Genomic DNA, 25930 nt, shown 5'->3' with positions numbered 1-25930 from the left:
ATAAAATATTTTTTTTTTAAAATAGTCCATGGATTTTCTTCAGTGTTCTTCTGCAGTTGTCCGCTCAAACTGTTGCATATGGCTTTGTATTGGAAGGGTTTTTAGCACCGTGCAAGTGTACAGTGTGTGTCACAAGAGAATGATTATTTGTAGGTATGCAAGTCTAAAACGGCTACAGATCTCTGCATCCAGAAATTTTAATAGCTTTTATGGCACAAATTGCATAAATAAAATGTTGAACCAATTCCTTATTATCCCTCTCTTTTATTACCCTCCCACCCCCCTGTCAAATGCTGTGTTCTTTCTTGGACAGCAGTTTTATACATTTTAAAAATCAAGCTTTTCTTATTAGGACGTAGCCAACTTTCGGAATCCTTGGATACTTCTTTCCTCTCGGCTTTTCAGTTTATCTGCATATATAATCGTGTGCATAGAACGGAATGCAAGAATCTGCATCAGTTTTTGGGAACTTGACTCTCGTCCCCTTCTAGATTCTATAGTACCGTTATCTGCACTTAGTGAGCAATCCTATGTGCAAGAAGCTGTCATAAGAGTTGGAAGGGGATCCCAAGGGTCATCTAGCCCAACCCCCGGCATAGAGCAAGCCGGTGTAAGTTAAGCTGGTGTAGTGGGGTTGCTGCTCTGCCTAAGCCCTGGCAGTGGGAAAGCAAGCCTTAAAAATGGTGTCCAGTGCTGGGTTCCCAGCTCACATGACTGAGCTGGATGGGTTTAGGACTCAGCCTAAATCTCACCCTTAGTCCTGCCCCCGGAATACCGCTTTTGGAGAACTTGTCCCTCTCTTGGCACCGCGAGTGTCAGCTGAGCCAGTACAGAGAATTTGTGCCGGCTTAACTTTGACTGAGCAAAGGAGGACCCCCCCCCCTCCAAAAAAAGAAACCCAACCAGCGTACAAATCAATACAGTGGTACCTCGGGTTACATAAGCTTCGGGTTACAGACTCCGCTAACCCAGAAATAGTACCTCGGGTTAAGAACTTTGTTTCAGGATGAGAACAGAAATCGTGCTCCAGCGGCGCGGCGGCAGTGGGAGGCCCCATTAGCTAAAGTGGTGCTTCAGGTTACGAACAGTTTCAGGTTAAGAACAGACCTCCAGACTGAATTAAGTACTTAACCCGAGGTACCACTGTATGTTTATCTGACTCAACAACATACACACCCCACACACAGAGAAACCACAGTGCAACCAACCGAACAACCAACCAAGCTCTGGGCCCCCCAATCTCTCTCAGTGCCCATATATATATATATATATATATATATATATATATATATATATGCTTTCGTAGATTTTCACGGGTACAGGAATGCAGGTTTTGGTGTCCTCGGGTGTCTTCCCGTGTAAAAGTTGGGGTGTCTAGGCGACGTTTCGACGAGGTCTCACTCGTCATCTTCAGGCTGGTGCTTTCGGCTTCTTGTTACTGGAACAGAGCGGGATCTCAATGTTTGAGTTCCTATAAATACTGTAGAGGGGGTGTGGTGTCTAGCCTCCAATGTTCTGGGCAGAGAGGAACTTCCTCTCTGCCCAGAACATTGGAGGCTAGACACCACACCCCCTCTACAGTATTTATAGGAACTCAAACATTGAGATCCCGCTCTGTTCCAGTAACAAGAAGCCGAAAGCACCAGCCTGAAGATGACGAGTGAGACCTCGTCGAAACGTCGCCTAGACACCCCAACTTTTACACGGGAAGACACCCGAGGACACCAAAACCTGCATATATATATATATATATACACACACACACACACACACACACACACACACCCTTGCCTGACGCTGACACAAAAGCCCAGGACAAACACTGTGCAATGGAAGAAAGGATTGTTTTCTTCCCACCCCCCACCCCCATCTCTCTTCTCCCCCACCACATAATGTCTATGACCACAGTGTTTCATGCCAAATGTAAACGGATTGAAAGTGGACACACTATATGTACTTTTCTTTGGTTTTGTTGTTGTTTCACAAGAAAATGTTTAATAAAAACTAATTAAAAACAAAACAAAACCTTGACTGAGCTGGCATAGGGCACTTAATCAGCCAGCTGAACCAGAGATCTGCAGAGATCCTAAGCTGCTCATCGCAGCGGATATCGCCATAGGATTAGTCTTTAAGTCTATTAGTCCTGAAGGCGTCATAATACTATCTGTGGTTACGTTTTCTGCAGCAAAATAACACTGCTGCCTCCTAGGAATTTGTTAGTGGAGAAGGAGAAACTCTAGAGCAGGTTTTCCCAAACTTGGCTCTGTTTTTTTTTTTTAGACTACAACTCCCATCATCCCAAACTAGCTGGACAAGTGGTATGGGATGATGGGAATTGCAGTCCAATAACATCTGGAGACCCAAGTGTGGATGTGACATAGCTCTAGAGCAGGGTTTCCCAAACTTGGGTCTCCAGCTGTTTTTGGACTACAATTCCCATCATCCCTGACCATTTAGCTAGGGATGATGGGAGTTGTAATCTAAACCCCCCCCCCCCCCAGTGAAGACCCAAGTTTGGGAAAGCCTGCTTTAGAGCTATGTCACATCGACACCATACATTTAGGTTGTGTCACTTCTCCCAAAGTATCCTAGGAACCGTAGTTTGCTACTCCAAGAGCTATACAGTGGTGCCCCGCAAGACGAACACCTCGGAAGACGAAAAACTCGCTAGACGAAGGGGTTTTTCGTTTTCTTAGCCGCTTCACAAGACACATCTCCCTATGGGCTTGCTTCGCAAAACGAAGCTTGCCCCGCAAGCTCCGGGGATAGCGGGGAAGCGCAGCGCGTCTTCCCCGCTGTCCCCGGACCTCTTTTGAAGCAAGGGGCTGCGGGGAGAAGATCGCTTCTCCCCGTTGCCAGCCCCGCAATCTCCAGGGACAGAGGGGAAGGCGCGCGCGTCTTCCCCTCTGTCCCCGGACCCCTTTTGAACCAAGGGGCGGCAATGGGGAGAAGCGATTCTCCCCGCTGCCCCTTCCCTTGCTTTAAAACAGGTCCGGGGACAGAGGGGAAGGCGCGCGGCGCTTCCCCTCTGTCCCCGGAGATTGCGGGGCAGGCAACGGGGAGAAGCAATCTTCTCCCCGCCGCCCCTTGCTTTAAACGGGTCCGGGGACAGAGGGGAAGGCGCGCGGTGCTTCCCCTCTGTCCCCGGACGGTCTCCATAGGAACGCATTGATTGATTTTCAATGCATTCCTATGGGAAACCGTGCTTCGCAAGACGAAAAACTCGCAAGAAGAAAAAACTTGCGGAACTAATTAATTTCGTCTTGCGAGGCACCACTGTAATTCCCAGCAACCTTTAAAACTACTGTTCCCAGTATTCTTTAGGGGAAACCATATGCTTTAAATATATTCTGTGTAGGCGACTTGATTCTGGAAGGAGAAACCCTTAAACCAGGGGAGGGGGACCCTCCTCACCCAGAGGGCCACATTTTCTCATGGGCAGCTTTCCAGGGGCCACATGCTGTCAGCCGGGATGGGGTTGGAGGCCAGATGCCAAAGCGAGCAGAACAATAATAATAATAATTTATTATTTATACCCCGCCCATCGGGCCGGGCTTCCCCAGCCACTCTGGGCGGCTTCCAAAAAAAATATTAAAATACTGTAATACATCAAACATTAAAAGCTTCCCTAAACAGGGCTGCCTTCAGATGTCTTCTAAAAGTCTGGTAGTTGTTGTTCTCTTTGACATCTGGTGGGAGGGCGTTCCACAGGGAGGGCGCCACTACCAAGAAGGCCCTCTGTCTGGTTCCCTGTAACTTGGCTTCTCGCAGTGAGGGAACTGCCAGAAGGCCCTCGGTGCTGGACCGCAGTGTCCGGGTAGAACGATGAGGGTGGAAACACTCCTTCGGGTATACAGGACCAAGGCCGTTTAGGGCTTTAAAGGTCAGCACCAACACTTTGAATTGTGCTCGGAAACGTACTAAGAGCCAATGTAGGTCTGTCAAGACCAGTGTTATGTGGTCTCGGCTGCCGCTCCCCTTCGTACCATAGGCTATATTTCAGCCACACTGGTTTCCCCTCCCCTTTCCCTGGCTCTTCAGTCTCAAAAGTTGAACTTGTGCAGACTTGCCTGAGGCTATCTGAATTCAGGCAGACTTGCCTGAGGATATATTTCCTGAGACTTGAGGAGCCAAATGGAGCCAGAGGTTCACAGATACACGCTAGAGCTGGGCTGCAACCGTATAGACATAAATTTGAACAGGCAGTTTCAGCTCTGGTTCTGGACTTCATTAGTCTATCTGGAGCTGAACTGAATAGTTGAATTAGTTATTTAATCTTGATGCTATAACAAGCTGATAGTTTGTTTTTTTATGGCACGGGTTTCTGCTTGATGTTGCAAATAGCAACACATGCAGTTTTCATTTGCAAAAAAAATATTTTAGTCCTTTTTGTGTGAGTGACTTGGGAATTTTAGTTACATTGACTTAGAGATATCCTGTGTTCTCTCCACCTCCATCGCATACTTTCTGAGCTGTGTTCTGGGGAAGGGCTGGGGTGTGGAATTAAGGCAGATAAAAATCAATGGGGTGTGTTAGCATTTTTTTTTAATTTAAGAAAAAGCCCTCTCTGTTTTTAAAAGGAAAGGGTTTTAAGGGGAATTAATTAAATACAGACAAGTGAAACTTGCACAAAATAGATTCTAACAAGCACATCGTTCAGTGACAGTTCCCCCTCCCTCATAATTGGAGAATGGTGCAAATAATCTGATTGTGTAAACTCAGGAATGTTATAAGGCAGAGATGAGCAATTTGTGGTTTTCCATATGTTGTTGGACTTCAACTTCCATCAACCCTGACCATTGGCCCATGCTGGCTGGGACTGATGGCAGTGTTAGAAGCTCAGATATATAAGCTAGGCACCAAATGACTCCTTAAACCAGGGTTACAGTCACCAGAACAGAATGCATAGGCATTTGGGGGGACAGGCAGCCCCCAACTTTCCTCCTACGACTTTATGGTTCCTGAAATCCATTCTGGTTGTGCGGATAAAATATAACAGATAGAATTCTACAGGATTTGTTGCCGGGGTGTGAAAACAGTCAACCACTACTATGCTATAAGATCCACTATCCTGTAATATTACATATGCCTGTTCTACTGATGAAGCCTAGGATGGCGAAACAAGGCTAATATTCCAGAAATCCTTGTCTTAGACTCTGTGAAAGGATTCTGTGGAACTGTAACAACCCTTCATGTGGATTATTGGACTCTAGGAACAGACAGGTGGAATAGACACTTATACGTGTATGGACCTTATGCATGAACTGATCCACTGGGTCTTCTGCTTTTTTTGTTGAACTTTATGAGACTTCCGTTGAAATCTACAACTTGATACAATGAATAGTATACCTTATTTATTCAAAAGTACAGCCGGTTACGTCTTGTAATATTTATTTATTTATTTATTTATACATACATACATACATACATACATACATAAAGGTAAAGGTAAAGGTACCCCTGCCCGTACGGGCCAGTCTTGAAAGACTCTGGGGTTGTGCGCCCATCTCACTTAAGAGGCCAGGGGCCAGCGCTGTCCGGAGACACTTCTGGGTCACGTGGCCAGCGTGACATCGCTGCTCTGGCGAGCCAGAGCCACACACGGAAACGCCATTTACCTTCCCGCTGGTAAGCGGTCCCTATTTATCTACTTGCACCTGGAGGTGCTTTCGAACTGCTAGGTTGGCAGGCGCTGGGACCGAGCAGCGGGAGCGCACCCCGCCGCAGGGATTCGAACCGCCGACCTTTCGATCGGCACGTCCTAGGCGCTGAGGCTTTAACCCACAGCGCCACCTGCGTCCATACATACATACATACATACCCCGCCCATCTGGCTGGGTTTCCCCAGCCACTCTGGGCAGCTTCCAACAAAACACTAAAATACAATAAGCTATTAGACATTAAAGGCTTCCCTAAACAGGGCTGCCTTCAGATGTCTTCTAAAAGTTTGGTAGTTATTTTTCTCTTGTGTGTTGATTATGTTTCACATAACCATAGGTTTGTTGTTGTTGTTTTGGAGTGTGAAAACAGTCAAGGTCCAAGGATTCCCCGGGCATGTACCTCCAGATGGTGCTATTCTGGCACTCAGGCATCTTCACCGGGTCACAAGTGGCTGATAGCCCGGTACAAAAATGCTCCTGGTGCCTGGCTAATTCCAAACACCGGCTACAATGCTGTTTCTCTGCTTGGGCGAAGGTTAAGCCCATAGTCGTAGGTGTAAGGGTTCTGAATCCGAGTTGCTGAGACCCAATGGGAGCAGAGAGTGCTGTTGGGCTGGGCTTTCCCACCTCTCTAAGAACAGGATGCTGGACCCAATGGGACAGTGGCCTGATCCAGCAGATCAGCAGAAGCAGCTGCATAAATGTGCAGGAGAGTTTGTTAATCTCTCACTGGTTAAGCCAAGAGTTGATTGTCCAAACATGGACTTAGTGTTGCCAGTTTCCCCCCTCTGCCGCTCTTCCTGTCTGCTCACATCTGACTTGTAAGCACTTAGAAGGACTGGTGGGGTTGAGCGTCAGATGTTGTTTCTTCACTTTTCTTTCATCACCGCTGGGTATTTTGGAATGTCCTAACGAAGCGTTTCTTCTTGTTCTTTCAAGACCACCGCCGTCCTTACCCTTCCCCATTCAGCTGAAGTTGAGAAATCCCTTGAAATGTAAGGTTGTCGTAACAGAAGATGTAAGATCCGAACCGTTTTGTGTTTTCAAAAAGGTACACGTAAAGCCGAATGAGCCAGAATATACCGTATTTTTCGCTCTATAAGACGCACCAGACCACAAGACGCACCTAGTTTTTGGAGGAGGAAAACAAGAAAAAACATATTCTGAATCTCAGAAGCCAGAACAGCAAGAACAGCTGCGCAGTGAAAGCAGCAATCCCTCTTGCTGTTCTGGCTACTGTGATAGCTGCGCAGCCTGCATTCGCTCCATAAGACGCACATACATTTCCCCTTACGTTTTAGGAGGGAAAAAGTGAGTCTTATAGAGCCAAAAATATGGTATGTGTTTCTGTTTAAATAAAGCCCTGGCCCTTTACCAACAAATGCACATTGAGGAGTTTTTGCAATGGTGGCCCCTGAACAGAAATAATAGCTGTTGTCGGGGTGGTTTGGGTCTGGGAGCAATTCACACATTTAGATGCCTTTTCTGTCATTTGAATTGTACATATTACCATGGTAGACAACAAACACCTAACGGTGAATCGTGTTTTGATTATTTTGTGGCATTCGTTCATAGCTAATTGCAGTGGTATGCGCCATTGTGGATGATGATTCATTGAGCGAAATTTGGTTAAAGTGTAGCAGTGAACATGTTTAGAGATCTGTAAACCATCTTGAGCAAGCTAATATTCTCTCTTCCATTCACCTATCAACTTTTCTTAACTCTTAACTTAGAGGCAACTGTGGTGAGCTTTCCTAAGAGAACAGAACTAAACTTCAGGTAGCAACCACCAGCCCACACAGATTTGACATAGGGATCTCCCCCTCCCAAAAATATCCCACACCTTTCTGTTATATAGGAAACTTGCATTTCATTAATCTAGTAACCCCTATAGAGGAAGCCCAGATATATGCCTTCCACACTAAACTGGGTTATCCTTTGTTATTGAGGGCCAGAACAAATAGGACAATAATTACATAATTAGTAACTGCAGCGGCAGGTGGGCCGTGATAAGGCCCTTTCCTACTACTGCTGTGTGTGTTTAAATAAACACACCATGGCCAGTCATAGAATCATAGAATTGTAGAGTTGGATATGGAACCCAAGGGTCATTTAGTCCAACCCCCTGCAATGCAGGAAACTTGTGCGCAAGGTAGGGCTCGAACCTATGGCCCTGGGCTTCAGAATCTCATGCGCTACCAACTGAGCTATCCCAGCAAGTTGCATGATTATTGCTGTGCATGGTTTGATTCTAAGTCTGCATTGAAAAAGGGAGTGGTGGTGTAGTGGTTAGAGTTTTAGACTAGGCCCTAGGAGATCAGGGTTCAAATCCCCACTCAGCCACCATGAAGATAAGGGTTCAAATCCCCACTAAGCCACCATTCACTGCCTCTCATCCTAACCTACCTCACTGGGTATCTTGCACAGAGCCAGTTCATATTGCCATTACTATTTGTCTTGATCTCCAAGGTCTTTCTCTCAGCCCCTTCACATGAGATCCTTTCAAGCTGAAGATGCCAGGGACCAAGCGAAGCATGGGCTTTTCATTGAACAATGGGCATTGTTTGCTGGGGTAGATTTCTTCTCTTCAGCTTGCAGCCGGAATTAGGAAGCACTATAGCTTTTGTTCTAGCTGATTACTTCATGTCTCTGTGCTCTGAACAGCTTTTGTGTCCTTTTGTTTCTCTGTGTTTGCGCAGTAGAGAATCTGTTGTGATTACCTTGGTATTTGGGGGCAGTCTTCCATGTCAGCCAAAAGAACATGTGCTACTTGTGGGCATAATGGCACTAACAAGCCAAGTAGGCACATTTTAGTTTATTTATCTGAAATAATGTGTAGGCTGCTGTTCATCATAATGATCCCAATATGGGGTGCAACCATAAAAATACCAGTACAGTGGTACCTCGGGTTAAGTACTTAATTCATTCCAGAGGTTCGTTCTTAACCTGAAACTGTTCTTAACCTGAAGCACCACTTTAGCTAATGGGGCCTCCTGCTGCTGCCGCGCCGCCGGAGCACAATTTCTGTTCTCATTCTGAAGCAAAGTTCTTAACCTGAAGCACTATTTCTGGGTTAGCAGAGTCTGTAACCTGAAGCGTCTGTAACCTGAAGTGTATGTAACCCGAGGTACCACTGTACAGTCATACCTCAGGTTGCGTTTTTTCAGGTTGCGGACTGCCGAAACCCAGAAGTACCGGAACGGGTTACTTCCAGGTTTCGGCGGTCGCGCATGCGCAAAGCGCCAAATCGCAACCCGTGCATGCGCAGACACGCCGCTGCAGGTTGCGGATCCTGCGAGTTGCAACGTGAATCCCGCATGGATCACGTTCACAACCTGAGCGTCCGCTGTAACACCATACCATAAAAGCAATAAAACACATTTAAAACAGCAAGCTCTACACCACTAGAGCAAGCTACGAAACTCCTGTATGACTAAAACTAGTAGTATCTTATTCAGAAATACAGTACTGTGTATTACAGAAGACAGTTGAATTACATACTCACACAAATGTTTGGAATGGTTCCTTTGCCTGGGCTTGTTTATTGTGTGCATTCACTTGCATTTACAAGGGTTGGTCAGAATATTTGAAATCTGATTGATTGATCTATCTTTTGTATGCATCCCAAAAGTTGGGCAATGAAGAACAATAGATTGCCATTTCAAACGTATTATTTTATTAAAACTCGGCAGTCGTATACACCTTATCTCCAGCTTCCTGAAGCTGCCGAAAATAAGATTTGCAAAGCTTCCAGGCAATGCTCATGTGGCTTTGGAAAGTTCCCAGCACTGAGCCATTTCACAATAAGAAGGGCAGGGGTGCTGACAGCCCGTCTGTGTGCCCTTACCGTCATAAGCTGGCAAAGATGGCAGACTTGAGGATGAGCAGTGACTTCTCTGGTTTCAACATGGTGTGATGACTAGGAAAGGAGCAAAGGCTTCTGCATTAACCTCTTTCCAAGTGCTGACATGATTTAATGGTTCTACCTAGTTTGCATACTGAGGCTTGTGTGTTTCAGCACTTAGGCCTGCTGAATGTGGTCCCTGAATGGCTGCTCACATTAATTCGCATGCCTGCGTCAAATTACTTCTCTAGGACTTGAAGCAGCAAGGGGCTTTCTAGGAATACCACATTGCAAGGGTACGGTTGTAGGGGTAAGGTCACAGTTACTTTTTTACTTTCCCTGCCATGTTAGCAAGTAGAGCTGTGTAGTCAAGCAAATGCGAAGCAGTGTGATAAAATAATTGCAAGAATCAAAACTCTCGGTATCCATTGTTCATTGTAAGAGTTTATCTCTTTCTCTCCTAAGAACTTCACACAAAACTTTATCTGATCGGCAGTCTTGCTAATCATGTGTTTGTGTGGATGTTTGTTGGTGTGCGAAGGAAGAGTTAGCTCCGTCTCCTGCTTGCCAAATAATTCTTTCATTCTGACTATTTACTGGGGTTAAAGGTTATTGTGTGATTTCAGGCCCCCCTCCCCTCCCCTCGCTGCAATTTCACCACTTTAGATAGTAATTTTACCTGAATATGTGCCCTTATTGCTGCCATTTCAGTACCTTAATTCATTTATATTTTTGTTGCTGCTAAGTTTGTTCGGGTTTTTTGCTAGATTGGTTAAATGAATTGTGACTTTGTGTCACGATTAGTCTCAGTAATTTTAGTACAATGGATTATTTTGAATTAAGTGCTGTGTTGATACTTGCCTTTGCTTTTGATTTATCAGTTTTTGTAATGAACTGAATCATTAAGTTGCAACATTTGTTATCTGTTGCAACCCCACTTTGAGTGCAATAATTGCAGAAAAGGTGTACATGAAATAAGCTTGACTTCACTACCTTCCAGTGCTTTATGATTGATGTCCTCTTCCTTTGCCACGTTGAGGCAAAAAGTTTGTAACAACATAGTCAGCCAGCATCAATGTGAAACCTTTGACAGCTGCACTAATATGACTGGCTGGTAGAGCCTTTATTTTATTTTGTTTTGTTGGCCAGACACCCTTTTTATTAAGTCCATCTGATCACGAGACGCCAACTATTTCCAGAACACAGGATTTGACAATATCCTATGCCTATACAGTGGTACCTCGGGTTAAGAACTTAATTCGTTCCGGAGGTCCGTTCTTAACCTGAAACTGATCTTAACCTGAAGCACCACTTTAGCTAATGGGGCCTCCCGCTGCTGCCGCATCGCCAGAGCATGATTTCTGTTTTCATCCTGAAGCAAAAGTTCTTAACCCGAGGTCATATTTCTGGGTTAGCGGAGTCTGTAACCTGAAGCGTATGTAACCCGAGGTACCACTGTATAGCTGTAAAGATTTTCTATTTCATTCATACAGAGCTGCATTAACAGTTAGCACTGAACCATGGTTTGTCCGACAAACCATTAGTTATCCCAAAGACTAGTCATGGCTTGTTTCTGCAAAGCTTCATTTCCTTTCCAGCTCTTCTTGCCTCATGTAGTACGGCTTTCTGTTTGGACAGAACACCAAGTCACGGTTCATAAGCTAACAGCAAAAGGTGGCCTCAAGTTGTGGTCTATTGGCAGAAAGCAAACCATGGTTAATCTGCAGAACTGGGTTTGCTCATCAAAACTTAGTGCTGTATGCAAACTGGGCATATATATATATATATATATATGCAGGTTTTGGTGTCCTCGGGTGTCTTCCCGTGTAAAAGTTGGGGTGTCTAGGCGACGTTTCGACGAGGTCTCACTCGTCATCTTCAGGCTGGTGCTTTCGGCTTCTTGTTACTGGAACAGAGCGGGATCTCAATGTTTGAGTTCCTATAAATACTGTAGAGGGGGTGTGGTGTCTAGCCTCCAATGTTCTGGGCAGAGAGGAAGTTCCCAGGCTAGTGTGCCTTTTCTTCTTTTGTTCCTTAATTACTTGAGAGATACCTTGAGTGATTTCTTGAGTGATATCCTGAGTGTCACTTAGGTGGGTCATTAGGTGTGGATTAGTTGCTAAAGTCTTTGTGTCTTTAGCAACTAATCCACACCTAATGACCCACCTAAGTGGTACTCAGGATATCACTCAAGAAATCACTCAAGGTATCTCTCAAGTAATTAAGGAACAAAAGAAGAAAAGGCACACTAGCCTGGGAACTTCCTCTCTGCCCAGAACATTGGAGGCTAGACACCACACCCCCTCTACAGTATTTATAGGAACTCAAACATTGAGATCCCGCTCTGTTCCAGTAACAAGAAGCCGAAAGCACCAGCCTGAAGATGACGAGTGAGACCTCGTCGAAACGTCGCCTAGACACCCCAACTTTTACACGGGAAGACACCCGAGGACACCAAAACCTGCATTCCTGTACCCGTGAAAATCTACGAAAGCATATATATATATATATATATATATATATATATATATACACACACACACACTTTTAAAGATAGCTTCATATTGGGAAATATTTGGAGGGGCAGAGGTTCTCAAGTAGAAAGTGCAACAAAGCTGTAGCAGAACATTCCAAATAATGGTTTTCCTTGTTCTGTATATTCTTTCACAGATCTAGGTTAATTAGCAAGCAACACTGTTTCTTCTTTTCCTCTGCAGAGCTTTTTATTTTAAAGGGATTTCAATTCCACGATGAGTTAGAAACAAAGGTCTCTTTTCAGTTTTAAAGAGCTCTGCAACATGCAGACCATGGATAACATTGCCTGAGTGTTGCAATCCTGCAAAATTGCTGCGTTGGTGCAGAGCAGGGGTCAGCAAACTTTTTCAGCAGGGGGCCAGCCCACTGTCCCTCACACCTTGTGGGGGGCCAGACTATATTTTTTTTTTGGGGGGGAGAACAAATTCCTATGTCCCACAAATAACCCAGGGTTGCATTTTAAATAAAAGGACACATTCTACTCATGTAAAAACACACTGATTCCCGGACTGTCCGCAGGCCAGATTTAGAAGGGGATTGGGCCGGATCCGGCCCCTGGGCCTTAGTTTGCCTACCTATGGTGCAGAGGGTCCTGGCACTCACCTCTTTGGTTCATAAGCTTTGGTGTTGCAGTTGCTTCTCTCTGCCACCTTGCAAGTTTTGAGCACCTACTTGTGGTCGCTCCTTGCTTTGAGTAGATGGTGATACTGCGTACTGCTTCCCTCTTTTTCACCTCCCCCCCCCTCCCTGCCAGAAGGTGGGTGGCTGTGTTAATAATGCACGAGCATTCATGGACAGCTCTGTATGAATGAAATAGACAATCTTTACAGCTATATAGGCGTAGGAAATTGTCAAATCCTGTTATCTGGAAATAGTTGGTGTCTCATGATCAAATGGACTTAATAAAAAGGGTTCTGGCAAATAAAACAAAATAAAGGCTCTAACATCATTACTGGATCCAGGAGCATTGCCACCTGAACTGCCATAGAAATATAATCATTTTATAAAACCCAAACTATCAGGCATTCCGTCATGTTGGAGTTCATTTACAATTAGTGTTCCCTTTTATGCAGGAGGCCATGCCTACCAAAACACTACAGGGTCCTTGTTTGTGTGCCTCCCCATATGGCTGATTAGTATGGCAGGCACAAGAGGCAGAGTCTTTTCGGTGGTGTCCCTATATCTAAGGAACTCCCTTTCCTGAGAGGTATAATTAGCTCACTCACCGATTTCATCTCGGGGGGGGGGGGGCCTGAATAAGTTTTTATATCAGTCTCCTATTAATTAAAGAGTGTAGGTGGACATTTTAGTTCCTGTGTGTTGTTTGCACTGGTTGTAGGTTAGGGTTTTAGATCTTACAGCGAGGATGGTTGGCTTGAAATGAAATAGATTTATTGTTCTTTCTGGGGGGGTTTTAATCGTGAATCTTGGTAACTGTGTTTAAATGTTTTCACTCAAAACGCTTTGATTATGTTTATCATATCTGGAGAGGTGTTTATACTTCTAAAGACTACTTTTAAGTCTCCTCCATAAATAGAAGTGACATTTCCCCCAGGAGCTCAACATGGTGTGTGTGGTGGTCCTCCCCACTCCCCTCCATTTCACCCTCACGACAACCCTGTGAGGTAGGTTGGACTGAGAGACTGACTGGCCCCGGAGTCAACCATCCAGCTTCATGGCCCAGTGGGGATTTGAACACTGAATCTCCCAGATTCTGATAGATGCAAACGACTGAGTCTGCTCATCTTCCACATACCGTATTTTTCGCTCCATAAGACGCACCTTTTCCCTCCTAAAAAGTAAGGGGAAATGTCTGTGCGTCTCACAAAGCGAATGTGTGGTCCCTGGAGCCGAATTGCCTGGGGCGAAAACCAGATCATGCTTTTTTTTAGAAAGAGGGAAGGGGGTATTGAAACAAAGCCACTGAACAGCTGATCAGCAAGCGATCGGGAGGGAGATAAGAGACACTAGCGATAAAGGAGGCTGCCTGGGAGGGGGGAAGTAGAAGCACATGGATCCTCAGGATTTTTACATTGGGTCACCCCAAATTCGCCATCAGATCACATAGCGTGTCCATGGCTATAGCCTGCACTAAAAAATCACGCATCCACTGTTTTGTGGGGCAGCAATGGTGCAAAAACGCGGTTACAAAGCACGGATCCACATGGATACTCAGGATTTTTGCATTGGGCTATCCCAAACTCACTGTCAAATCACATGTGTGTGGCCACAGCATGAACCACAAAAATCATACACCCACTGTTTTGTCTAAAAACTAGGTGCGTCTTATGGTCAGGTCCATCTTACGGAGCAAAAAATACAGCAATCCTTTCAGTGACCTAATGCAGAAGAACAGAGGAGATGGAAGTGAGCACCGCAGGGCGCCGTGGGAAGAGCAATTTCCAAACAGAGCAACCCATTTTAGCACCAATATACTTTGTACAATACCTAATCATTTGATGAGGATTTGGTATAGCGACTCTAGCAAGACAAAGTCATGCCTGTTCCCTTTAGGTTCATGTAGACCAGGGATGAATCTTCACCCTCGTGCAGCTTTAATCAGGCTTCTTATTCATGAAAGAAACGGGAAGCTATTCAGTTGAGATTTTCTGGAAAGGTGGGGGATAGTGATCTGTCACCCCCTTCCCTCCCATTCACAAGCTGCACTTTGCTGCCATGTCTGTTTTTTCCCCTGAACGATTCAAGCACATGAGATTATTGTGACTCATGCTTAAAGCACATTAAGTATTTAACATTGGAAATCTTGTGTTGGTGAGGTTCTTCCTCTCGAGGTTTTTTTCTTCTTCTTTCTACTTGGGGTTTACTCGAAATGCCACCTATTTCTTGGAATAACGGGGCTGTTTCCAGTGGGAGTAAGTGGTGAACCTGCGTCTGGGCGGCTTTTTGTAGCGTTTCAGTGCTCCTCCATACGTAAATCAAAATCAAAATGAAAAATCCATCTGTGGGGGGCGGAACTAGGCTAGGTTTCCCCTGGCATCCAGTTTTCAACGTGACTGACATATAGATAGATAGATAGATAGATAGATAGATAGATAGATAGATAGATAGATAGATATTCCTCTCCCACTGAACCAATGGAGGGGAAAAAGGAAAAATATTATAATCTTAAAATCTCTAACTGTGAAGATACATAAAATGAAAGGGTATAAGGTCAATGAGGTGGAGGAGGATTGGTTTGAGAAGCTATTTGGGCAGGTTTGAACAATTTTGGGCAATTACCGTATTTTTCGCTATATAAGCCGCACCAGACCACAAGACGCACCTAGTTTTTGGAAGAGGAAAACAAGAAAAAAAATATTCTGAATCTCAGAAGCCAGAACAACAAGAGGGATCGCTGTGCAGTGAAAGCAGCGATCCCTCTTGCTGTTCTGGCTTCTGGGATAGCTGTGCAGCCTGCTTTCACTCCATAAGACGCACACACATTTCCCCTTACTTTTTAGGAGGGGAAAAAGTGAGTCTTATAGAGCAAAAAATACGGTAAAATGTTAAAAGTTAAATAAACCTTGTGGAGGGAGGAGTGTTAAGGTATATAGAATTGTACATATGGTTGATTTGAATATGTCATTATTGATTATGTATACCCAGTGTATATATATTCATTCCTCTATGAAGGAGCACTCAATCATGTGAGACCCCTCCCACCTGAAGACTTGGGAGCGGTACTACCCAGACAAAAGGTTGCCACTTCAGCGAGCCCTAAGCTCTATTTTTGTTCCCTTCACGTCATCTACATTCAGTTACATCAGTGTCTGCTTATCTCAGATCTCACTTAACATCACAGAATCGTGCTGTTTGACCGCTGCAACTTTTACAGTAGAGCTAAAGAAGTATTCTAAACAAGGAGGGATATCGGACAGCGAACAAGTGTCTACACTCTGCACTAAAAATTTGCACCCCAGTAACCCAAATCCTGTTGTCGTATATTTTTATTATTACTATTATTATTATTATTATTATTACTCTAGTGTAAGTTTTGTCCTTGATATGCTGCACAACAGGAGTGGGGAATCTCTGACTGGGAGCATATGTGTACACGTACACACACACACACACACACTGAGAGAGAGAATACCTTTCTCAATCTGGCTTTCAGGACTCTCCCTATAGGCCACCCTCACTCCTCAGCAACACTGTCTCTTCCCAGGCCACAATCCTCACCATTTTCTTTTTGGGCTATAATGCATCTTGCTTCTCTGGATGGAGGTTAAGTGTGTGCAGGTGTGTGTCCACTGTGTGCCTATTGCTACACATACTTCTGTCTCTCGCCATACCCACTTAGTAGTGGGTATGTGCCCCCTCTCTCCTGGGTCCTACCCTGGTACTATAGGCCACCACAGTCTTAACCTTGTCTTCTGGGCAATTCACAGACATATAAATGATAAAATGCAGTTCAAATGGGTAGGCAATGTGGTTGCCCTCCAGATGTTGTTGGCAGCAAAAGAGAGTCTTCGCCAGGTTCCAGGACAACCATAAAGAAGGTACCAGGCAAGAATCTCTGGGGAGGGAATTCCACAGCCAGGTTGGTACCTGCACCAAGATGGCGTTTTCTGTAGTGACCACCCGCCTCACTTCACCTGGTGGGGGCACCTGGAGCAGGGCTTTCTCCATACTTGAATCAAGAAGCTTGGGGTTTTTTTATCACAGTAAAAGTGTATCTAGAAGAAGCAATGAATCACCCTGCACGCTCTGTATAAATGTCGGTCATGCTCATTCTTGGAAGGAAGTGAGTTGATGCCAATCTGTCTCTTGAGATCTCTCGGAAAACACATTCATTCCACAGCCTCCTCCCCTTTCACTGATGTCAGAGTACATGCACGCGCTTTCTTTCAGTCTTACCACGTGGGGGGGGGATGTTTCCAGTTCCCCAAGGGTGCAGAAGTTGGCCACTTGTGACTAGAACTTTGCTTAATGAGCTCAGTGCCGTTGAGACGTCTCATAAGAACAGAAAACTCAATGTACGGTTTTGGTTCCCCTGCCTGTCACAAAGGGTGTAGCTAGATGTCCTTCTCAGGAGGAACAGCAGTAGTTTCACCTCTCAAAGCATCTGTACCAACAGTACCAGGATGAAGTGTTTTATTGCAGAAGTTGATGCAGAAGTAGACTATTGTGGTTGGGGGCAAAGACAGGTGTGGCTCCATAGGCGTTCGTTATGGCTGGGGAATTGGAAATTCCATGCTCTGGTTTTTGTTTCATTTTGCAGTATTTATAGGCTACCCTGTTTTTTAAAAAAGTTCAGGAGCCAAAACGTACGAGTGCCAAAGCGTTTGACTTTCAAGGTACGACTGTAGAGTGCTGTGGGATCCCAGAGTATAAATGTTGAGGAAATGCCATCTTCTTGAGTCAGACATCCAAGTATGAGTGGAACAGCCGAAATGCAGGATCCACCAAGACCCAACATGATCAGCCTCTCTAAAAACGTACTATAGCTGATGGCATAAAAAGCCACAAAGAGGTCCAGGGGCATCAACAGTGTTGTACACCCCATGTCATCTATAGGAATGGACAAAGGAGTTTTTCTTCCAAAAATAAACCTAGAAAGTCTAGAAGTTGACTGGCTACTCTGCATCCAGGAAGGGAATGTTAACCTTCATTGGACATCTGTTCACATCTTCTGGGCCCAAGGAAAGTTTCTTCAGAAGCAATTGCACCGTAGTCTCTTTAGTTCAGCAATAGTTCTAACACTGGAGGACTTATTCTACCATGTGCTGGGAAATGTTATAAAAAGCCAGAATACACTCGGAATGTAAGAGGGTTTACGAGGCCACTTGCAGGTTTAGTACTTGGCAGAACTGTGTATATTCTGCCAGTGGGGGGGGTGTGTGTGTGTGTGTGTGTGTGTGTGTGTGTGTTTTCCTGGGGAAAAAAATCACTAGGATCTGGCACTAACTCTCTATTATGTCTAAATTGAGTACAGAAAACAAAGTGAACTTGCATGGTGTTCATGTAAGTCTTATATTTATTTAGTTAACAAAATAAATATAAAAAATGGCTTCACTCCAAGCCTAGTCAAAAATGATGCATTTGGCCCAGCCAAATTTGTTTAATTTTCTTGGATGACCATTTAAGCTGAGCTTTACTGTTCATTTTGCATATGCAAGGAAGATCCCTCTCCTGGAACTTCTTAAGTTTTCTTATTCCAGCTTGTTTTTTCATACTGCTTCAAGTTAAAACCTAGCAATTTGCATTTCAGTGTCTGAATCTATACCAGGTCTTCCGTATTTTTCTAATGCTGTGTGTTTCCTGTACCAAGTCCCTGTCATTTTTAAAAAATGGTTGATTTACTTAATATTTTTAATCCACACTTCATTGCTACATAGTGCAATCCAATTTCAGACAGGTTTGGTTTTATAATAAGGCAGCACAAAAATCTTTTAAGTTCGTTGCTTCTAAACTGTACTGCTGACTTGGTGCACAGAACACACTACATGCAAAGGATTCTTTTGAAATCTATGGCTCCAGCCCATGGCGCTGATGACTCAAGAAAACTTGGGTTCTTATCTTAACCAGACATGTGCAGCCCTTGGCTATTAATACGTATTTACGAAATGGTGGCATGTAGGATACCAAAGGACAAATGTGTTCTGGCAGAGATATCCCTGCCTATCTACTTATTTTGCAATTAATACGAGACCCACTACTGGTAATTGTGGTCTGGAAGTGAAATTGTGCTTTCTCCTGTATGTCACACAAATGAAATCTGGCAAATAACATGGTCTCTATCCTAAAATCCTTACTGTGCAAAATCGTTTTTCGGTGACGTCGTATATATATATATATATATATATATATATTGCTCAGCCTCTAATGTAAGATTGAACATGGCAAGGATTCTCCTTGGGTGATTCAATCTAAAAACTGGAAACAATGGTTTGAATGGTTTCTTTGCAGACTCCACGAAACAGAATCAAGCACTGTGATAAACCATCAGCTTTCAGTGTTTTTTATTCCTGAACCAACCAAAAGAAAGTAGTAGTAGTAATAATAATAATAATAATAATAATAATAATAATAATGTACAGTGAACGAACTGAGACCGCCATGTAGATTTACAGCACAGCTAAATTTCTTAATTTATTTCCTTCTAGGACATAAGGCATGAAGCCAGTGACTTTCCATGTAAAGTGGCCAAACTTCCCAGAAACAAAAATCGCAACAGATACAGAGATGTCAGCCCATGTAAGTACTGTATCCCTCCCAATACGTTCAAGGAGTCTTTACAAAAGGGTGGAGTAGTGCAGATGCAATGCCAAACAATTCAAGGTAAAACTGTATTGTTTCCAATGTGCATGCTACTTTAAAACAACAACACCCTGCTGTTGCTTTAAATAACAATTTCAAAATAGGTTGCTCTGTGCTATTTTGATAATATACCAAAATATTACCGCTGGTCTTCCAGCATTGTAATTGGGCACAGACATGCAAAGCAGAGAAATTCGCAACTGGGGCAAGCAGAGATGGAGTCCAGTTTGTCCCAAAGCTGTAGAGAACTTGCAGTATGTCCACCTTGCTCATCTCCCCGCCCCCAACCTTCCAAATGCCCAGCTTTCTCTACATGCCGGTGATAAACTTTGCAAGGGTTTGACCTTGGAATGGTATTTTCCAATATCAGACCTTCGTTCTGGAATGCATGTAGTAGTGAAAGAGATGTGCCTGTGAGCTTGTGAAGGTTGCGTTTTCTTTTCCCTGTTGAGTAAGCTCAGCCTGTTTCCATGCACTAAGCAAAGGCTTCCAGAATGGTGGGTTTGGGTTCCGAGGCAAGCAATGAGCACAGACACTCAGCTTTTTAGAAGTTAAGCGAAGAACTGCTGTTGCTCAGTCTCTTTCAAAGCTGGGTGATTTCCTGTTTAATCATGTAAAAACGCTTTGCCTTCTTGTCCAGCATTCTGTTTCGCAGAGGAACTAACCAGTTACTCTGGTTAGGATGTCCACAAGCACTGGACGCATACAGAAGCACCATCTTGCTGTTCTACCCCACCAACTGATCTTAAGAGGAATCTTGCATCTAGACCTGGCTGTACCATGTAACCATGAATAGCCTTGTCCTACGTGAATTTGTCTAATTGGCTTTAGAGCCATTGAAGCTAGTGGCTGTTGCCACAATTCATAACAGTGAATTCCATTTGTTACCCACCTCTTCTCCAGAAAGCTCAGGACCATGTCAATTTATCTCAATTTATCATTGCAACAACCCTATGGGTGCATGCTCTGGTTATCTCCCGCTTGGACTACTGCAATGCGCTCTACGTGGGGCTACCTTTGAAGGTGACCCGGAAACTGCAACTAATCCAGAACACGGCGGCTAGACTGGTGACTGGGAGCGGCTGCCGAGACCATATAACACTGGCCTTGAAAGACCTACATTGGCTCCCAGTACGTTTCTGAGCACAATTCAAAGTGTTGGTGCTGACCTTTAAAGCCCTAAATGGCCTTGGTCCAGTATATCTGAAGGAGCGTCTCCACCCCCATTGTTCTACCCGGACACTGAGGTCCAGCACCGAGGGCCTTCTGGCGGTTCCCTCACTGCGAGAAGCCAGGTTACAGGGAACCAGGCAGAGGGCTTTCTGGGTAGTGGCACCCTTCCTGTGGAACGCCCTCCCATCAGATGTCAAAGAGAACAACAACTACCAGACTTTTAGAAGACATCTGAAGGCAGCCCTGTTTAGGGAAGCTTTTAATGTTTGATGTATTACAGTATTTTAATATTTTTTGGAAGCCGCCCAGAGTGGCTGGGGAAGCCTAGCCAGATGGGTGGGGTATAAATAAATTATTATTATTATTATTATTATTATTATTATTATTATTATTATTATTAGGCCTGTTTGGCTAAGAGGTGGATGAGTGGGGATTTGCAATTAAGTCTCCCTGGTTCAAATCCGTAATTGTCTCCACGTTGACTGCACTGGCTCTCAAACAAGCCACGGTGAACTTTTCTAGCTGTTCAACTCCCAAGTGTGTCATAATGACCACCTGCATCTCATGAGGATTTTTTTTTTTTAAAGTCATGTGCATTCAGTCACAGATCTCCTGTCTACATTAATGTTGAAGATACGGTATCGCCATGTACTGGAAAATCTCTACCATCACTTAATAGACTAAAAATCAGCTGAGTCTTCCAGGAAAACTCAATAGAAGCTATAATGTTGCACGTAATTTTGCTTACTCATCAGTTTTAGGGGTTCTTTTTGTGGTAACCACCATTGATTTTTGTTTGTTTTAGATGAAACGGCTTCCAGTCAGTTTGGTTTTCCTGTAAAATGTAGGGATTCTTCTATATCTGGGTAGGCTAAATAGAGCAAACTTCAGATCTTTTGAAACGAAGTGCAGATACTGTCAAAGTGGCTTGACTATTGATAATAGCTGGGTGAAACATTAATTGAATTAAAGATACGCAACAATGCAGGTGAAGGATTATGTTTTGGAATTATTGAGATTCCGATCTCTTCTGGAAAATATGTGACAGCTAAAAAAAAAAAGCTTTGAAAAATAAGCATAGTATAGGTCTGGTATAGGTCTGCTTATATCTATCTTGATTGAAAGTGAAAATGCAAACATAACATCTCTTTTAGTCCAGCTTGCACACCACATTAAACCATAGTTAAAGTAAACTATGGTTTTATGTGTCTGATCAGCATGCTGGTTCATTCTTATGAAATCATGGACGCCCGTGATTTCATCAGTATGAACTGTACCAGAAAGTAGACATGTTGTAGTCTGGCTTCTTGTTACACTCCAAGCTGGATTCATGGTTTGTTTCTCCAAACAAACCACAAGCTGAAGCCAAGGTTTATTCTTCACTTACCACTTGTGGTTAGCTTGCGGGAAACAAACCTCAAGCCCAGGTTTGCATGTTACAAGTCAAACTGTGGCTTGTCTCCCCTCCAGCACAGGAGTGGGAAAGGTCAAAGCACCCACAATATCAGCAGTGTACACCAGCATGAGCCTATGCTTGTTCACATTAAACCATAGCTTATTTTAACTATGGGTTAACATGACGTGCAAACTAAGTTTTTGTTAGTAACACATCCTATTAAGCATCAGTCACACACTCTTTTCAGAAGAGTTCTTGAGAATCGTATATAATGGGTGCTGTTCTATACTTCATTATTTTGAAATGACAGATGTTAGCCCTTTCCTTTTGAATAAGCTGCTTCGCATAAAGTGAATAACACACAGTGGTTTTCTTACTGTGCATTCTACAGTTGACCACAGTCGAATTAAGCTGCAGCAGGATGATAATGACTATATCAATGCCAGTTTGATAAAAATGGAAGAGGCGAACAGGAGCTACATCCTCACACAGGTAAGTGCTTGAGAGAGGAGGAAGGATGGAGGACCCATTTCATAGTCTTCCTTACCTCTTGTTCGGTCTTTGAATCTTATAAATGCATAGCTTGTGTGTGTGGCATGAGAGAGAATTGGTTAAAGGCATTCGTTTTTCCTGTTGTGCAACATTTCACTGCTGTAGAAATGCCCATAAGAGAAGTTTGCCATAGTTAGCCGTTTCCTTCATGAATTAATCTAATCCAATTTTAAAGCCATCAAGAGCTGGCCACCCCTGCCTCTTATGGGAGTATATTCTATAGTAGGCATAGGCAGACTTGGCCCTCCAGATGTTTTGGGACTACAGCTCCCATGATCCCTAGCTAACAAGACCAGTGGTCAGGGATGATGGGAATTGTAGTCCCCAAACATCTGGAGGGCCGAGTTTGCCTATGTCTGTTCTATAGTGTAACTATGCACTGTGTGAAGAATTGCTTTCTTCACATATGAGAACTGGGGAAAGTCAATAGAGTGACAATCTAGAAAAGAGGGCCTGCCAATGTTTTGATAATGCTGGACCCTGAAGTACTTGCTGTCATGAAATATGACTTCCAAAGACCTGGGAGCGCCTTTGGAAGAATGTGTTTATAAGGCCTGCTTCTGTTTGTATTACACGGCTTCATTACATGGAATAAGAATGAAAAAAGCATATAAATTCTTTTACACAAAGGATTTTTCTTTTTGTCATTTGTATGCCCAGAATTATGAATTGCAAAATATGATTTAAGCATTCTGAAATCCACTCAAGTTAAACAAGGGATTGCTCCTTCAGCATCTCTTACTGCATAGTATATCCATGCTTTTGTGATCGAAGTAACTTTGATGCTGCCTAGTCAAGTCCTCCCTCCTCCTAGTGTATCTATCCTCCTCCTAGCATGTAAAAGGCCATGGAGCTGCTGCTGCTGCTGCTGCTCTTCTTCTTCTTCTTCTTCTTCTTCTGTGACTCTCAAAAATAGATCTCCTTAGAGAGGAGGCATGGGTAATTTCCAGCAGAGCTTTGCATCCCTCCTTGGCTCCTCCCAGCTTTATGTCTTTGTTGTTACTGAACCAGGATAATTTGCTCCCCCAAAGCAGAGTGCAGGAAGCTGTGCACCCAGTCCCCTTCCTGTTGATGGTCTGTTTTGTGACCAGCCGTGTCCTTTTCTCTTTCTGAAGCTGTTTCCTTTGATAGAATCTTCACTCTGCCTCCTCCCTCTCTCATTGGCCCAGGCACTTTAAATTACTCCAAGCCTTTTCCATTGATTTGTTTGGGCTCGATCCATCTTGGTTTCTCGTGTCTGTTTGTCTCAGTTTTGTACGAGGAGTCATGCGAAACGCCAGTGATGACTTGAGGAAGTCCCCATGGACAAGTTGAAGAGCCTTTCCTTAGCTTTAAATCTTATTAAAGCAAAGGGTGGTGGCAGTCGACTAGGAACATCTGTAAGGAAAAGTAACCTCTATTCAAAAATTACACAAATTAATAATGCAGACTCAGTGTTCGAAACTCCCATTGTTCTAGGTGCATTTTGCGACAGTGAGCTCTGGGCGCAGTACTGCACCCAAGATTTCAATTTAAAACCGCAGAGTGGAAGGAAAGGAGGACCTTTTTCTGCCTCTCCACTTCCAGCTACTCTCTGAAGACTGGACAAGAGACCCTCTTAAGAATATTAGGGGGGTGGGCAGGGGAAGGACTAGACCGTGTGAAAAATGAACACAAGATTTTAGCTGCAGTTCATTCATTTCCAGCTTTGCATTCTTGTTATACAAAAAAGTGCACCTATACATTCCATTGTTGCACCCATAACCTAGGTCTGAGGTGCCATTTAGCTCCTGGCTTTCATATCTCTGTTTCTAACACTGTGCATACTCCATGAATAGTGATGATAATGTGGCTGAACTGACAGAATCAATAAAGTATCAAGTCTCCAGGTGCCTGTGTTGTGCACCGAGAATGTCTTTTCAATTTACTTTGGGCTTTCCATGTGTAAAGGTAAAGGCGTTTGTTCACAGACAGCTTTCTGGGTCATGTGGCCAGCATGACTAAGCCGCTTCTAGTGAACCAGAGCAGCGCACGGAAACGCCTTATACCTTCCCGCTGGAGCGGTACCTATTTATCTACTTGCACTTTGACATGCTTTCGAACTGCTAGGTTGGCAGGAGCTGGGACTGAGCAACGGGAGCTCACCCCATCGCGGGGATTAGAACCACCGCCCTTCTGATCGGCAAGTCCTAGGCTCTGTGGTTTAGACCACAGCGCCACCCGCTTCCCTTTTCTTCCATGTGTAGGTGTCCTACATAATGATTATATCACATAGGGTGCATTCACCCTACTCCACAGCATGGAAAATTGAGAGCAAAGTCTCTCCCATATAGAAAAACATGTGAAATGAGATCTACAAGGCTCAAGGTGTTGTACCAGTGCCAGATTTACGTATAAGCTAAAGAAGCTATAGCTTAGGGTCCCACTCTCTTTGGGGGCCCAAAAAAATGTAAAGGGGGGGGGAATTGGACGTACATTTCCAAAATATAAGATAAAAAACAAACAAAATAAAACCTACATACAGCAACAGTGGCAAATGCCTTTAGATACTATTAGGTCCATAGATTACCTTATAACATATATGCTACACAAAAAACAACGACAATTTGTTGTTGACAAAGAAGAACAGCTGGACATATAAAGGGCCCCATTACCTTCAGTAGCTTAGGGCCTCATCAAAGCTAAATTGGTTGTACCAAAGCGGTTATCCAACAAACACAGTGTTCAAGTGTGGTTTCTTTAGTAAACGAGATAGCGAAGTGCCATCTAAATTTAACGAATATTTGCATAAACTGCTCCTGAGCGACCAGTCTCCCTATTGAGCCAGGGCGAATACAGTATCACGGAGTCAAGTAAACAGGCAACATCTGCTCAAGGGTACAAGTCAGAGTCTGGGTTCAAGGATGCATTGTTGAGGGTGCATCTGAGGCAAAACGCTGTGGGTGGGCAGAGATGGGCATGAAACAGAAGAAATGCAAGGATGAGAAGTTAAATTTGGTGTGACCACATTCATAGTGGTGAAGCAGCCCCTCGTTTGCTCTGAGCATCTCCCCATAAGCTTTGTAATACAGTCATACCTCGTGTTGCGTTTGCTTCAGGTTGAGCGTTTTCAGGTTACGTACCACTGTGACCCGGAAGTACCAGAAAGGGTTACTTCTGGGTTTCGCCGCTCATGCATGCACAGGTGCTCAAAATGACGTCATATGTAGAAGCAGCGAATCACGACTCGCAGACATGGGTTCCGCTCTGCTCGGGTTGCGAATGGGGCTCTAGAATGGATCCCGTTCGCAGCCAGAGGTACCACTGTACTTAAGGCTCAATCATGTACCCATGTGCAGCTAATCAGAAGTTAAGGGACTAGGAAGCCTTTGTTCCTGACCTCCTAAACTTAGATAGACTGGGTAATCCAAATCCCTTTGGCTCCCAATTCCTAGCAATATCTATTCTGGATTATTTACTTGAATAGCAACAGGATATGGCATGCATTTGGGTGATATTAAATGCCAGTTGTGGGCTAATGGAATTGACTTT

General features: G+C 44.0%; 1 protein-coding gene across 2 annotated transcripts in view; it reads left to right on the top strand.

Annotated features, from left to right (window-relative positions):
• The window catches only part of PTPN1 (protein tyrosine phosphatase non-receptor type 1), a 90643-nt gene that overhangs the window by 45968 nt on the left and 18745 nt on the right, over window positions 1-25930 (top strand). For both annotated transcript variants that reach the window (XM_083744489.1, XM_083744490.1), the window contains exons 2-3: window positions 19146-19236; window positions 22260-22360. In XM_083744489.1, the coding sequence (XP_083600615.1) occupies window positions 19146-19236; window positions 22260-22360 (192 nt within the window). The remainder of the gene's footprint in view (window positions 1-19145; window positions 19237-22259; window positions 22361-25930) is intronic.

Source organism: Podarcis gaigeae (assembly GCF_964106915.1).
Source record: "Podarcis gaigeae genome assembly, chromosome: 6".
Taxonomy (NCBI): Eukaryota; Metazoa; Chordata; class Lepidosauria; order Squamata; family Lacertidae; genus Podarcis; species Podarcis gaigeae.
The sequence above is the reverse complement of the archived record's forward strand: the minus strand, read 5'-3'. Positions and strand labels throughout refer to the sequence as shown.